The sequence below is a fragment of the Astatotilapia calliptera genome, chromosome 13 (genome assembly GCF_900246225.1).
Source record: "Astatotilapia calliptera chromosome 13, fAstCal1.2, whole genome shotgun sequence".
Lineage (NCBI taxonomy): Eukaryota > Metazoa > Chordata > Actinopteri > Cichliformes > Cichlidae > Astatotilapia > Astatotilapia calliptera.
In genome coordinates, this window is record NC_039314.1 from 18,960,779 (window position 1) to 18,978,161 (window position 17,383).

The 17,383-nt window shown below is 41.1% G+C and overlaps 1 protein-coding gene across 1 annotated transcript; it reads right to left on the minus strand.

Moving 5' to 3' along the window:
- Positions 1-173: 173 nt before the first annotated feature.
- On the minus strand, positions 174-15,592 carry phyhiplb (phytanoyl-CoA 2-hydroxylase interacting protein-like b). Its single transcript, XM_026191204.1, has 5 exons — positions 14,720-15,592; positions 6,790-6,986; positions 5,221-5,395; positions 3,130-3,247; positions 174-1,692 (listed from the first exon to the last, which is right to left on the minus strand). The coding sequence occupies exons 1-5, from the start codon at positions 14,823-14,825 to the stop codon at positions 1,149-1,151; spliced, it is 1,140 nt and encodes a 379-aa protein (XP_026046989.1). The 5' UTR covers positions 14,826-15,592; the 3' UTR covers positions 174-1,148.
- Positions 15,593-17,383: the final 1,791 nt, after the last annotated feature.

Genomic DNA, 17,383 nt, shown 5'->3' on the forward strand with positions numbered 1-17,383 from the left:
ACCTGCTGTCGAATTTGTGTTTACCCCCATTTTTGCCTATATGAAGTTTATCCCCCCTAAATGCCGTTGTTGACAATGATCAGAGCTTTTAACATTGTGCACTTCTGGTTTATATAGTTTTCTATATATCTATATATAATATATGAATGTATCAATAAAAATAAATATTTTTTCACATTTATTCTAATAAACACAGTTTAAGGTTCCACTTTCTTTCTTTGCACTAACTACAACGAAATAAGAATGACTGTTGCAGAAAAGGTTGCTATGACAGAGGTACTGACAGCTTTCAAACTCATGCTGCACAGAACTGCATCATGCTTTTCTTTTTTTCTTTTTTTTTTTAAAAACAAATAGTTCACTCTTGGTCATCAAAGACTCGGTGAATACACATTTCAGAGGCTGTTGCATTAGTACGGTTAAGATTCCACAGCGGTTTTATGTCTGGTTTTTAATACCTTTGGTATAAATCAAGATGACTATCGATGCTGCAGCCCTAGAAAATTGTAGTACCAGTCCATGCCACTAGGAGGAGGTAAAAACAATTTGTCAACTGTTCAATGACAATCAAACATCGTAAAAAATGACAATAAAATAAGACAATGTAATCAGAAAAAAGAAATTGTCCACACACACAGTGGGCAGTTAACAGTATATCTATAAGAGCAAGGCATAGGCCAATAAAGTATGGGACAACTGATTTGAGAAACAACAGGAAATTGAAATGAAGCAGCCCATGTTTGTTAGTACAGTTAAAGGGTTTTGTAAGTGTGACTTGCCGGATGAGTAGATGGATCTGTGTCGTCGGTGTCCCAGGTTTACATATTTCAGTCTGCTGACTCCTAAGATATCTTTATGTGTTTCTGTTTTCAACATTAGGATAACCCACCCTCAGATGAGTAGACAATGGTGCAGGTGTCAGAGTGGTGTACCTTCGTCTTTTTCTCCACTCTTCTTTGGGAATGATGGTCTTTTGAGAGTACAGAGCAGTGTCAGAGATATGTTGGTGTTAGCCTACTAAATCTGCTTCATGCATGTGTTGGTCTGCTTCATCAGTACATGTGGACTTCCTTTGTGTGAGTAGAGGTCAGTTACTCCCCCCCCCCCCTCCTACGCTCTTTTTCCTTTTAAACATTCTGCTGTTTCCCCTAGCGTCCCACGCTGATGTTGCAGGTCTTGCAGCTGGGATCCTTCTTGGCATTTACTGTGGAGAGACTCATCAGCTGGTGCCCACTGATCTCTGCCACTGTGCCCAAGGATAGGTCTACAGGCTCTGTGTAGATCACCTCCAAGATGACATCTTGGGCGTGGTGAAACACCAAACCACCATCACCCTCTTCAACCTGCTTGCAGGTAAGGAAACGGTTGTTGGTAATGTCGAGCAAAGGAAGCCTCTGCTTACAAAACTCATCACCCCTTGAGCCTTTCGGTGCTAGAACCAGAATCACATAGTGGTAGGCTGTATACATACAGTAGAAGTCTCCAAAGTACAGGTTGGTGTCAGGGTTGAAGAGCGCATCAGCCCGCACCTCAAAGCGATGGCGACCATACGGGGAATCCTGCGGGGGCTTGCCAGTGTTGAACTCTGTGTTGCAGCTGAAAAAGATGCCCTCCAGCTTACCACTGATGGGAGAGCCATGGCTGCCACTGTTGTCTTTAATAGAGGGCAGCATCCGGTTTTCTTGCGCCTCCCTGAAGTTTGCAAACAAAGGAATGAAATCTGTTTTATTCTGTTTTTGCATTTCTCTGGCAATCAAAGTAGTTTTTGTAAATACTGGAGAGAGTGGCACCAGGTTTTAATTTGGAAATGAAAGAGCAATTTTCTGGAATTTGTAACACATGGGAAATAAACTGAATGCGTAAGATGCAAAACATCTTGAATACTGAGCCTCATAATACAAAAAGTTTTATAGTAATCACATTTAGCTTAGTCCAGTTTGTGTCATTGGAATCCCGGGGGTGAAAATATTCCAATGAGCTGTTTGGTTTTTTTCATTATGACAAACTGCTATAAAACAAAAGCAGCTTTCAGATTAACAACTGAACATTCAAAGCATCTGTGGCAGCTGCATACACTTTCTTCTCCACAGAGGGAATCTGAGCAGCAAAGTCCCAATAATGGAACTGTAATTATTACGGCAATTCATACAGCTATCACTCCAGAGGTTCTTATTATATCCATATTTCAAGCTTTGTCATGGGCTTTATGGACTATTCAGCTCCAACCACAAGTGTTAAGAGCCTCATGTGAGCGGTACTGTCAGTACTCTTACTCGCCACATGATGACGCAGTTTAACAGGCGCACGGTACACTGTAGCAGCTACAACTCAGCAAAAGGGAGATGACTATCCAGATGACATCATGCTGTGTAGCACCAACAAAAGACTGCCCACAAGCTGTGGCTTTAGTACAGAGACTGTGCTTTGTTAAGCTGTGAGCATTACCTCTGAGGGACAGGGTGATAGGAGAGAAAACAGTCACTCCGTTAAAAGGAGGAGAAAAGAGGCCAAAAGTGGAAGAAAATTCACTCACATGAAACGAGATAAAAATCAGTTCACTCTAGCTGCACAATGCTTCAGTAAACAGTAGTAGACCACTCCAGAGATATCCCTTCTTTTCCTGTCATACTCGTGTTATTTTTGTTTTTCTTTTGACTACATTCCCGAACAACTGCCAGCTATTGTCTGTCAGCTACATGGAGCTTTCAAACAAATCAAAGTGTAGAAGAAAGACCTGGCTTTTCGTTTGATGTGCATGCGTAGCATTGTTTACTGGGGGGAAAAATGGCTGGCTGCTCGAGTACTTATTTCTGCAGATTCATGAAACCAATGCAGCTGAATCTGGTTTTGTTTTGCTTTAGCAGCTGAAGAGCAACACATTTTTCTGATACCATGTTACCCACAAGCTTGTAAACTGTATTGTATAAAACATGACCAGAAAGGAGTGAGCCGGAGAAGTTTGCTAGAAATGTGTGTTGCAGTGAGTCATGCAAGTTGGCAGATGTGTTAACCCAACAATATAACAGCCAACTCTTTAGATACAGAATGACATGGAAGCTCAGTTAGGTCCAGGCTTTAACTTCTTTCTTTGTAATGTAATAAAGAAGAAAATCATAAAGTTATGCCCACCTGGCATGATCAAAGTACTCTTTATTCTGGTTTCTGTAGAAGACAGAGAAAGGCAGCATCCGCCCAGCAATGACCTCCGCCTTCTCCAGCAGCTGGTTTAGATGCACTGTGGAGTAATCTGGAGAAAGAAACATTTTTGTAAAAATGATTTCTACAAAAGCAGATTAGAAATCTGTATACATGCTATCAGCATTTTGTCATTAATGCCATTAGTATTAGTAAATGTAAACATTAAAAAAACAAAACGAGACCCACTAGAAGCACCGGTTAGGATGAAATATGAACCATGCATTAAGGATCCTGGCATTTTTCCATCTTTAACTTTTCCATTTAGATATGACTCAGCATGAAGCCCAAAAACATTTTCGATAAATGGATGTACTCAACGGGGAGTGGACTTTCTCCAAAGCATATAAAAAAAAAATCATGAATGCATTTTCCCCATGGCTATTTTCCCACAGGCACCAAACACATCACCACAGGTAACCGGTTAAAATTCTCAGTACCTTGAATGAAAATGAAAGAAGACATCCGCTTTATCCTGACACTGTAAATGTTTAATGTCAAAAAGGCTGACTTTTATATAGATTGATGGAGCACAAAGCCGCAGCTTTCTACGTGCAGAGGAAAAATGCATTTGACATCGAACTTGTCAAAACACATGTTCGACTGGTTTTGGTGACAGGACGGGCATCTCGTGCCGGGCTCAACAGCTTCATTTAGCATTCTCCTTCTTCAGCTTCTTACTGTGACACAGCTCACACTCTTCACTTGCCTGTCATTCTTCTTCAGATTTAAACTGCCTCTCCTCATCTATTTTATTTGATTGTATAGCTGTTCTACAGGCACTGATAGTCCACCTGTTTGGTCCAGACTGAAATATTTCAGCTGTTAGATAGATTGTCCTAAAATAATGTCTTGATATTACAGTTGCCAGAAGATAAAGCTTACTAATTTTAGTAATTCTATTAATTTTTTAAGATTGGATTTTTGATGGACTTTACAGAATGTTATGTTTTATATTTTCCCATCATCAGGTTATAATATCTCTTTGTCCAATACTTTGATTACATATACTAAACTGGTTATGGACAAATCAAGTGTGTGATCATGAATAAGTTGTATAGTTTTAATGTTTTATTTGGGAATAGAATGGTGTGTATGTGTGAGTTTGGTGATGGAGTTTTTATTATGAATGAATTATGAATTTTTTTATGAATTATGTCTATTTTTTTATGTTTTATGGACAACAGATGGAAATTAGCCCTTGGCTTTAATCTGATATGTTTACATTCATGTAAATTTTTTTTTTTACATGTATGTTCATTAACATGCACTGTCCTAAATAAAATAAAAACAAATAAATAAAAATAAACTAAAACTACACTAAGAATGAAAACTAGAAGTGAAAACACATTTTAGTTAAATAAAAAATAAAAACTAGAAAAAACTAAAAACTTTTGAAAAAAATGTAAACTAACAATTTTGTGAACTTTGACAACTAATTAAAGTAAAATAAAAATGCAGAGGAAATTAGGTCTAGTGCCCTACTTTTTTAGTAAGTATTATTTTAGTATGGATTAAAAACAAAAAGTCACAAGGAGATAAAAATAAAGACTAATTAGAAAATAAAAAAACTATAATAAATAACTCTGCTCTGCTATCATGAGTGTTGACGCTCAAGTTATTTGGCACTTCAAAGTGTAGAGAAAGTGAGATGCAACAATCACCCTAAACTGGAATTGGACATCATTAACCCCAGTGATGTCCCTCCTCATCCACCCATGCCATACCTCCCTTCCCCCATCCTGGTCCCCAGACAATGACGTTGAACTCCGAGACCTCTGCATCAGGAGATAAACAGCACAGCTCCTCTCAGCCCTTCTTTGTTATAATCCTTTCCTTCCACTCCGTATATTAGCTTCCCTCTTACCTTCTCCCTCATTAATGCTCTAGCCTTTACTCCATTGTACTCTTCTCTCTTCCATTATCGTTCTCTATAATTAACTCAGGCTCACCCAAAATTAAAGCCAAGACTGATGTCACATATCCTAGAAGTGCATGCATTCATCAAAGCACCATATTCCTCACCAGCAGTGCAGAATTCAATAATTTCGCTCCACTCAGACACGGAGTAGTCCCCATCAGCCTGTTTTGATGCAGTCTGGACAGCCACTGTGTACTCTGTGCGTGGGCTCAGGAACCAGTGGCCCCGGACCGTCATGGGCAGGGGTACTGCCTTGGCCACCAGTTTGGTAGGAACATCCTGGAGGGATGGAAGGAGTAAAAGAGGACAGAGTGGAATGGAAAAAGTGAGTGAGTGTTGGCAGGAAGGAATTAGTCAGAAAGAAACTCCTTATAAAGACACTTGTAGCCACACACATAGATATATTACCCTATGTTACTGGCTGCAGGTAGCAGCCACGGCTTCTCATTTGTGTAAATGTAAACTATACACTTCACCCCCAACAACAACCCCCCACAACCCAAAAATCGGTGGGCCATAGCAGCTCATTGATTGGACCAAGAGCCCCTGCCTAGCAACAGAGTCAGCCCATCAACCCACCGACACTGCTCCTGCGCCAAAATCAAAACATTAGTATGGGGTCGCCTGCTACTCCAGAGCAGAAAGGAGAAACACTCAGTGACACAGCCCCAGCAGTGTGAGGAGGCTGATGACACAAGTCGGTAAGATTATCAAACCAGACTCTTGACTGCGTCGCGAACGAGCTGGCAGAGAAGGCTGTGAGAGCGGTACTAGCCTTTCAGAGCTCAAAGTGACAGCTGACCGTGGATTCTTTGAACAAAACCACCTTGAAATGAGTTCATCTTGCCTCAAGCATGAAAAGGTAAGGTCGTCTTGAGGTAAAACAGTGTCAACACTAATCATTTCTGTTTACAAAGATCAATAATTAGCATTACACTAGATGTTTAGAGCACGGCAACATCTATCTAAAGCACTACTGACAGTATGATAATTAAGGTGAAAAGCTCATTCTTCTGTCAGAAGTAGAAGAAATGTAGAATTAACTGAAGTTTCATCAAAAACATCAAATTGAGCAGAGTTTTTTTTCTAAGCCACAGGTTTCTCAGAAAATTTGAATTTAATACTATAATTTAATTAACTGTTCATAAAATATGAATAGATTTAGGTTTATGGCAGATTATAGAGTATAATTATTAAACAAGAATAATAATGGAAATGTACAGCAGTGGTTTAATATATTTTAATAACTGTTGTGCAAAGTATTGCCTGTATTCATGCAGAACTATACAGCTGTTGCTTTCCTTTGTGCTGGCAAAAATATGAATATACTGCTTTTGTGCAACATGTGTAACAGCTGTCTTATATTGCTCATAGTTGCTGTTGCACACCTCTGGCCCGGAGACCTGCTTTTAAAAAAGGATTCAACCGAAAGGAAACGATTAGCTGCTTAAATAATAAAATGTAAAATTGCTTTTTAAAAAATCATTTGGTTAAAGATACTCTCTTTGCTCTCTTCTCTTTCCCCCTCATCCCTCAGCCGGTCGTAGCAGATGGCTGTGCTGTGCCTGGAGTTTTTCCCTTTCTGCTGAAATTCAATATTTGCTGCCTTTGCTATAACAATAGCACTGAAATCTTTAAATGGTATTTATGCGCCTCCCTTACTTGAGCATTACCTTGTGTTTGAACTTGTTTGAGTTTTTGTTCTCCTTCTTGTTCAGGTCAATGAAATAGTGCGTGATGCGCTCCTTGCTGCGTGCCTCCATGTCCCAGCAGATCTTGAAAGAGTCACAGGTGATGTTGCTAATCTTGATGTTCTGAGGAACTGGGAGCTCCTCCATCTCAGAGATGCTGCCGTCCTGGGATTTACTTCCTGCACAGTCCAGGAGAGGAAAAAAAAGACACCATAATGAAACGATGTGGTTCAAATTTAGTCTAGAAATCCTCTGAATAAACATCAGGTTCTGGTTTACATTTTATACAATAATAGTTGTGTCTCCTAGCACTTAAATTATTTGATGATCTATGTCTGAAGACACATTGACCAGTGACAAATCATCATTATAACCGCATCAAGTCATCAGTACACCTTTAAACCTAACTTACTCCCGCTATACCTAAACATATAGCAGGAATTATTCCACTGGCAGCACACTGGGTAATATAGCCACCATGTCACAGTCACACACAAAAACCTGCTGCGTTACTGACTGCCGTATACAGTGTGTTTCCATGGCAACACATCAGTCCCTCTACACATGTACACCTATCAGCTCTCCAGAACATATGCGCCATTAAATATTTTAAATGCTTGAATCCCCTCTCGTCTTGGCACAGATTGGTCTGTTTATGATCAGTTTTAAGGATAAAACACAGCTGTCACAGTGCAGGCCCTGCACATAAGCCCAGAACCATAACATTTAAAATGCCAGTGAATGTCAGAGGAGCTTTTTTCTTTCCTCTTTCTTCTTTAACGGAGGCCCATTATGTCAATTTCCAAATCTATGTTTGTTATCTTGTGCACTATTAGACTCACTTTACATGACTAAAAGCGATCCTTAAATATCTTATTTATCCATCTTTGTTTTTCTGACTGGCTGCCCCTTTGGAAACAAAAGATTCCAGCAGGTGGGTGTGGCTTCTGTGCTCTGGGAAATAAGGAAAATGCAATTCTGGTTTAAGCTACATGCTACATTTTCATACCCAGTACCTAGTGTATTTGACTAAGACAAAAAGCTTCCATTGCTCTCATTCAAAGAAATGAATAAATCTCAATTTTATCTGAGCTGCATAGATGTCACGCACTATAGGCCACTGTAACATGTAGCAAAGGCTTTCTACCCAAAGTGCACAGAGAGGCTAATGAAATGTCAAAACCGGGTTGAATAAGAGCTTTGTAAGATTAGGATGAATATAGACTTTGCGTCACACTATGGGACGCCCACTTGGCACGGCAACAATGTGTTTTCTGTGTATGCTCTGGGGTCTAAACAAGAGTGAGTAAAATTCAAGAATGCGGTGTTTGGGAGTGATTCGAAACATGGTTGGATTCAATACAGTGTCAACAATGGCAGAACCAGTGAAGCATAAAAAACTATCTCTGTTCATCAAATGAGAGGGAGCGAGATAAAAGACTAATCCTATAATTGGTAGTGTGGACACTCCTGCCTCACCTCCATACAACACTAGCAGTAGAGCATCGGTAGACTGATTCATTTTAAGAACCTTTTTTACCTTCTAAAATCATGATTTCTGACCAATTTAGAAAAAAAAAAAAAATCCATTAGGAGGCACATTTATGTCCTTCATCACCACATTAAATCACACCAGACCAGACCCCCTACTTACTTTTGTCCTAATCACTAGTTTCTAATCACAACTAGCTGATTACCATCATCTTCGATTTAAAAAGACCTCCTGTTACACACTTGGGCAAAACTGTTGCTCATTTTAATTAAAACGTAACACATGTTGTGGACTTTAGTGCAAGGACCTTTGCATGACTAAGTTATTGCATTTGGACATAACATTTATTATCTCTACCAACATGTCATGACCCGGACTTTTTTGGGACCTATGGGAAAAGGATCCTGCATATGTAAATATGTAAAGATACCAGATGTTAAATCATAACCCGATCCAGCATGACTGACTGTACGATCATGCTTGGCCCTACTGCGCTTCTTTGATTTGTGAAACCACCTCATCCTATTGCTTTTAAAGTCCATCTCATTATACTTAAACACACTGAGCTGATAGGTTTGGCTCAGACCAGACAGAGAGAGTGAACGGAAGACGTGACGACGCGGACCTTTGACAGAAAACGCTCCACCGAGTCAGCACAGAGCAGACAGTGATGTAAGCACATGAAGCTTACATAAAGTCCCACCTGAGACTTTGTTTGCTGACCTTTAACAGATTCAAGAAAACTACCAGGCCTGTTGTCATTCTCTGACATTCATGTCAGCAAAAGATGAAATATACCCCAAAGGAAGTGAAACAATGGCAAGGATTTCTTATAGATTTTCAAATGTAAAATGAAGCCTGCTTATAAAAATACTGTGCAAATAAACAATTCTCTAATTCTGGCCACCTTCAGTATACAACTGTAAACATTAACCGACATCAAACATCAAAGATGGAAAACCTGCTAGCTCACTCGCTGTGTTGTGCGGTGTAGGTTGCTTGTCCTCTGCTCCCTAAATTGTTAATGTCAACATTGATGTTTTCACTAAAAACTAGACCCCATGCAGGTCTTTGCCCTCCCATCTCTCTGCAACTCCACAATACTCATTTACCTCGTTTACTCTAATGCTCTCCTAATTAACCTGCAGATGAAGAGCATTACACTGAGGCAGTGAAGCTTTCCAAATGCAGTCAGAAATCACCTACAGAACACTATTGAGGCAACTCAGTCACAGTAAAGGTTGTGCTATTAGGGAAAACAAGCTCTGAAAGCTGAAGGGAAAAGGAAATGGTACTAATGTGAAGAGCTATAGACATATATACAGACAATTGACAGGTTAAAAGGAGAAAGAGGTGAAGTTTGGCTTTGAATTGGTTAGGTTGAAGAGTGACGTGTGCAAAATATACAAAAACAAAAAACCCCAAAAGAGGCTAAAATGAATAAATGATATCTAACTGATACCAGCTAATCTAGCTAATCTTGTGTTCACCAGCTTTGTCAGAGCCAGTGTTAAGCTCAGGTCTGAATCCTCTGGGGCTGCAAGAGCACAAGACGAATGATGAAGAACACCAAACGGGATGAAGGTCAGGCGGTAAGGGAGAAAGCAGAACCTTTCATGGCTTTGCTCAGGAAGACTAAAACCTCCCTCCTTTTTAAATTAACGTGCTATGTTTGACGCCAGTGTTCATTTTGCTGAATCATAATTTTTAACACAATATACTGTAATAAGCCGCTGTTATTTTCTGTCGATTTACTCCATTTCCTTATGCTGTTTATTAGGAGGGGGCGAAATTTTGCTTGATCTTTATCAAGCAAGACAAGAGTCTGTTTTGGAGCAAATGCTTGAGAGCTTATGAGCACAGATTACTCATGCTGTGCACATATGCACCGGGAGTTCAAAATAACATGCAAGATCTGTAGATGCACAGCAGAGCACCAAAGAGCAGGCCACGGAAATATCGGCCCTATAGAAAAAACAAAAACAATCTTAAAAGATGAAAAGCCTCAGACGAGTTTAAGAAATGGACCATATTGGTTATTGCCCTTTTACTGTGCAAACAGTCTAACGCCACAGGGAAAAGCAATAGTGCAGAAGGATCAATATAAATCTTGTTAACATGCATACATGGAGCCATCCTAATGGCTCTTTATGGTGGGATTTGTTCCAGTCACACCTGCCTCCAAATTATAAATTACTTGTTGGCACTCTTTACCAGCAAGAGGAAAGTGATTTGATTTCCATTTAGACCATTTAAGCAATGTAAATGAACTCTCTTGGTGGTTGGAGTTTCCATGATGTGAGACTACATTATGCTTCCATTTGAAACTTCTTGAATTCAAAACAAATAAACTTTCAATCAAGTTTAATGATAAAAAAAAACAACAACACATTTCTGAGCACTGTATGTCGGATTATTGTTTCTGAGTGCACAAGTAGGTACTCAGACAGACAAGCCTCCTACATTTTAAGTTGCAGTGCTCGATGTAAAATTGATCTGCAGACATGAGCAACACAACAGACACTAGGCATAGATGCTTGCAAAAAAAAGAAAAGAAAAAAAAAATCACGCCTTTGTTCTTCTCAATGCACAGGCTAGACCGGGACAGAGATCATGCTGGGAGTGAGAGAAGCCGCCAACGGAAAAACATCTTTCTCTCAGAGTGAGTTAAACAATGCCCCGTTCATCAGGTTACGCAGTCTATGTTCCACCTTTTAGACATCAGTAAGCCCCCGAACACCAAACAAAGATGAGTAACGATAATTTAATAATGCAGTCTTTAGTTAAGTAGGTTCAAAATCAACAAAATCAATACAGAGGGGTTTTTTAAAGACTTTTCAGAGACCAGAATGAATCATCAGTGCTCATTTGCACAAAATATGAATCTCCAAATCTCAGACTTGTGTTTTTTTACATTTCATGTTTTGAGTTTCTGCAGCGAGGGATTTTTGTATACCAGCAGTGAAAAAAGAAAGAAAAATAAGCATAAATGTTTGCAGTGGCTTTTCAAGGTCAGACGCCACTGTTATCAATGATGCTTTGAAGCATCTCGTAGAGCGGTCAAGTGCAAGTGAATATGTTACACGGTCAATAAGTGACTGCATAATATGTACCTCCAACTCTTGCCAGCACAGTCATGAGACACAACTGCTCACAGTGAACACAGCCAAACTAAAATGCCAGCTTACTCAGATGACGCTGTATGACATAAGGCAGACCTGCTGTTGTATCATGTTGATACATACTGGATAGGCTTTTCCGTGTGTCCACAGAGTATTTTTTAATCACAGGAGTCTATAGCCATTTTCGCAGATGTGAATGACTGGAGCCACGCACCAAAATTAATTTAAATGGATGGCTGCACCGTTCGAGTGAGTGTGTGTAGGAGAAAAAGCCATAGAGAAATGGCTCTGCAGAAGTGTTTTGGATAGAAATTGTTAGTGGATGTAGCTTTGATTCCAAGAATATGTCTGTATGACCACAAGGAGCATCGCTACTTTCACTCATTGACTCCAGCCCTGCTCGACTGTGACACAGCATGTTTGAGCTAATAAAAAATGAACATAATGAAACTTTATATCTTTGTTCCTATTTTCAATTGATCATTTTAGCATTCTGAAATTTACTGTTAGCAGTAAACACGTGACTGGTGATAATGTCAGTAATTTCAAAAAGGGTTTGTCAGCTGTTGGAATAAGAAAAAAAATTCAGTTGATTGAGCTAGAAGAAAAAAAAAAGAAATTGCTTGATTTAGGAGGACAACAGCTATCTTTATAAAGACTTTCAGTCCTTCACTGCCAGCTTGATCTCAGAACAATTTCATGATGTTCTCAGGTCCACTGTCAAGGGATTAAAAATGCATCCATGTATTGACTTATCAGTGCACCTGTCCATTCTGGAAATGCGCATGCTAGTATGTTACCGCTGTTTCAGAGAGATTTCAAAGAGCACAGTCACACTGCTTAGTTGCATTAATAGCAGCCATCCATCATGGCAACTTCATCACATCAGCGGGTACGGCACAAAGGCCATGTGAGACATGCAGCGTGGATTTGATTACGTTCTGCAAATGCGTATTAACTGTGGATATAAAATCAAAATGGTGGTCCTTGTCAGCCTTACAGGGGTTGGTGACAAATTTATCCAGCACAGCATCGGGGGAGCGATCCATAGACTATGGAGAACACCAGCAGACAAACTCTGCTCACATGAGCTGATGCTGTGACTTGTACTACTCTTCATTCTCAGCAAAACTTGCCCCACACCCACCTACTCATGTCACAGCCCCATCACTAAACTGAACCATTAACACCCCGTCTAAAACTGGACACACAGAAACGACTTGTGTCCGACCATTCCTTTTGTGCACTGAAATTCCCAAACAGTCTTCACTGTGTTGGAGAGTGCCCTTTCCCACAGACAGTAAGCCTACTGAAGCTATATGCACCCATCTGCTGGGTCAGCATAGGCATAGAAGCCTCTCATCTGATAATAAAATATTAATGATTTGGAAGATAAATTTAGAAAGCTGTGGAACAGTGAAATGAATGCGGACCTTGAGAAAAATGTACGCATTGATTGGATAAGATAACAATCCATTTCCAGGAAAGGTAAGAGCGAGTGATCCAGTCTTTTAGAAAGGGTGTGGCTGGGACAGTGCAAACTATATAATATAATATAATATAATATAATATAATATAATATAATATAATATAATATAATATAATATAATATAATATAATATAATATAATATAATATGAGGCTCAGGTGATAAAATTCAGAGACTGGGAAAAATCTACAAACCATTCTTAAAAAAGAAAGAAAGTTATCCAAACAAGCTGAAATCTGTAGTTTTACAGATGTGCTCCACCTTAATGTGGCAACACTAAATATTTATGGGAGTATGAAGATAATCTGCACAAAAATCCATACATAAATTGTTTTTTCCTAATCTCTTCATGAAGTTCAAGTTTTGTCCACAGTACTCGGGGCGTTTGTTCCTATCAGACACATTATAAACAGTTTCAACTAACCCATTGACAATACTTGTACAAGAACAACTACTTGTCCTGAAGAATTCGCACAGAAGGTGGACATTGTCACTGTGTTGCTTCATAAACAGAGTATGTGGGTGTCTCAAGGACACACACAGATAATATTTACACTGAGTAGCCTTCTTGGAAACTAAGAAAGTGGCTGTTTTGGCTCAGCAGTAAACCTGCAGCACAGAAAGCACAAAGGCTAGCACAGTGATCATTTGAAACGGGCAGCATCGCGTATATACCGTTTAGAATCAGCTCTAAGGGGTATACACTCTGGCAGCTAAAAGATTTTACAGTGACCGAGGAGACTTAATAAAGATACATCACTGACACCTTGGATGCCCTAACCAGCCTGTGTACACATACAAATCAATCTGGCATAGAAACTTATGAAGAAAAAAAATGAACCCAATTACACAATGAAAAGGTGTGATCATATTTCATGTGAATTAATTTCCAATCTTAATTAAGAGGCACCTCTGTGAGCAGGAGTCTTGACGCAGATGTGGAATTAGCGCTGTGTAATTGCACTGATGGGTGTGTAGGGCTGCACCGCCTGAGAACACATGTGGGTGCAGCCATGTTTCTGCCTCTCATTCTCTCCTGATGATGACTTGCCTTTTTTCTTTCCCCACCATTCAATTCGCGTCGGGGTTAAGCCTCTTCGTGCAGCTACTTGTCAATTTTCGCATTACAAGCCTGGTTTATGAAGCCTCGTTTTCTATGATGGGAATAGTTTCAGCTCTTCGTTTAATGATAAATATTCGGAAAACTTTTGATTCGAAGAAGTGAGCCACAGACAACACACAGCACGGGCGCAGCTGGAAGACTTGATGAATTATAAACGTGAGCGCAGGGGAGACTTTTATGGGAACTGGGGGTGGGATAGCAACTAAAGAGCGTCTCGTTTGTAATTATAAAATTTGCAGGATGACATCCAGTAAGTGAGCATACATGGGAAAAGGCAGCTCCTTTGGAAGATGGAAGAGAATTAGCGATTAAAGGCGGGGTGGCAGCCGGCCTCTGTCCATGTCTGTGGTGCTGAAATCAAGACACTCATCATTTAGACTAAGATTCCTGCCTCCAAGTTAAGCAGTACACATTCATTTTGAGCCAAGACCTTATTGCCACTGTAAAGACGCTCAGCTATTCCGAGCACGCACAAGCGCACCATCCATTCATCCATCCGAGGAACCAGCGGAGCCAGCTGCCCCTATTACTGCCACACAATAAGGGTACATACAGCACGCAGAGACAAACACTGACAAACTGACTGCATGCCTGCAGCGACTCCGAAACTAACAAAGCGGCCTAATGCACTGGCGTTATGCGGAGATATGTCAGCACCCCAGTGAGAAGCAGACAATCCCCCCTTACCATCTCGTTCGCATAACTGTATGGCGTCCAAGCTTAGGTCCTTGATCATCCCCTCGCAGGGACTTAATGGACTGCTGATGTTGTGCGCCAAACCTGGTACCTCCATCTCTGCAGAAGAGCCTGGATGATGTTAGTAGTTTAAATTTCGTCCACGGGTTTTGCACAGCAGAAGGCGTCCGTCCGCGGTCGTTAAGGGGTGGGAAAAGAAAGAGAAAGAGAGACTGGTGTCCAGTCAGTCGCTCGCAGCTCTCCTCTGTCTCTCTGGGGTGGTGCGGCTATTGGCGCGTCAGCGGAATCGTCACGGGCGCGAGCAGCACACGCCGCCAGTTGCAAAATGAGGCATGGCAGCTTTTGCGGGGATCCGTGAACGTATATCACTGTATGTATTTATCTTGTTTCACACGCTGCCAAAAGCAGAAGAAGCTTCTGAGCCTTCAGAGCCACAAGTGTGCGCGCGCCCGTCCTGTATGTTACGCCGCCGCGGGACAGTTGAGCATGAATAGTTCAGCAGATTAGCGCAGAGACGTTCTGGAAATACAATGGCTTCTTATGTAACCAGATTAGCTCGGCGTTCCTTTTCCACGTTAGGTCCCTCATCTAAACGGTCCACGCGCTCCCGTTCGTCCCCATTTCACGTTTAACGTCATCCCCAACGAGGCGCTCACATGTCCTTATTTGGTGAGGTGTAGTCCCCTTTTTGTGCAGGAGCGCAGGTGCAAGTAGTCCAGGCGGTAATGAGCAGTGGGACGACTCTGACATGCTGCAGGACATAACGAATGACCAGGCTTACCTCTGCTTTTCCATTTAGGTGACGAATCCTCTCGCTCTTTAGACATGTTGGCGCATAATAACATATCATAGCCAGAAAACCACACTTTATACTGGGTGTGGGTGTGTAATTATCTCCATTAGACCTCTACACCCTTTTTTTATCAGTGCCTCCCAGGAACAGGAAGGTCAAGTGCAGGCGTAGACCACACTGTGGCTAAGCAAGGCTTCAGGCTGCCTTTAATAACAGCATTTGATTATACAGAAGTTGTGGCTCATCATCATGGAGTCATTCTCATTCTTATATCTCCTAAAGCAGTCTTCCCTCGTCTCCATGCTCCACATGGGAGCATCAGACTGAGGAGGTGTCACTTTCTATTTGTTTTTGTTCAAGTGTTATACAAGAAGCCCGGAGGAGAGGCCAGAGTGCTTATCTAGTCAGCGGACAACGGATTCTGCAGCTGCGTCTATTCCCCCTCTTGAGTCATGGTGCTTAAAACCACAAAAAGAGGGAGGGAGTGCAGTGAACCGTATAGAGGAGAGTCACCCTAACTCTTCTGGGGAAACACACTGTCACAGCATCATCATCATCATCTCTGAAGTTGAGACAGACAAGAAAAATTGTAGATTAACAAAACTAAAAAGGGGGAAATAATAATAATGTTTGATTTGCCTGCAGGAAAGTAATTGGCTTGCGTTTTCATGCAGCTTGAAGGATTAAAAAAATGGGGTTGTGGCGGGCAGGCAAATTAAAGTCCTGATAAGCTCATAATCACTCTGGCATTCAGATTCAGTAGGAAACATATAAGGCGCACCACTAAAGCCTTGAACATATTCCACGCTTGGATTCCACTAAGGCTCACATTTCCTGCCAGGGATACACAGTGCATTTAAGGTAAAGGTCAGCATCCTGATCACTCCCTGCAAACACACTGCAGTGTTCTGGGGAGAAGATGCTGCCACATTCACCTTAAAAATTTAAATTGGAGTTATTTTTAGTATGCCTTTAAGTGGATGAAAGCCATGCGTAACATTATATATTTGCTATATGACATGACTTGACAGTTGCCCCCCAGCTGTGTAAAGAGCATTACAGTGACATCCATGGATTAACAACACTGCATTTGTTTAAATGCCCCCCACACCCCACTGGTTTCAGAAACCAGATCATTGAAAGTCCATGTGCAGTGACTAAATCATAAACAAAAACAAGTAGAGCACACCTAATAGCCCTAAATGCACAAGCTTCAAAAAGCCTAATTGCTATATGTCATCATCAATTTCCCTTTGTTGCCCTGTCTCCCTCCCCCCACACCTCTTATGTCCCTCCACTGCCTGCTGTGCTGATCTGCTTTGAGAGAGGAGGAGCAGGATGGGGTGGGGGAGGGATGAGGCTGACCAGTTCTGGAGGATTCCTTCTCATTCTACCTCCATCCATCCTTTCCGCCACGCCATCTCTCCACCCACCAATATCCCCTACAGGGTGAGTCGTCCTGTGTTAGCATCAGTGTTTCCAGTAGAGCTGCAGGAGGATGAAAGAAGGCAGTGTAACACACACACACACACACACACACACACACACACACACACACACACACACACACACACACACACACACACACACACACACACTGCCAAATCTTTTCCCCTTTCTTGTTCCTTTACTAACATTCTTCCTTTAATACTTTTGCCTCTTCAGTTCTACTTTGTCAATTGTCTACCATTTTTTCCTCTCATTTGTCTTCTCATTTTTCTGCTCCACTCCAAATCTTGCAGTGCCATGCAGTGTATGTTTGTGTGTGCACACTATAGGCCATAGTGTACACTGTATTGGCAGTCCACTCTCATTTGCTCCCTCTGCTGTGTTTAGAGGACAAGTGAACACACAGTGGCAGA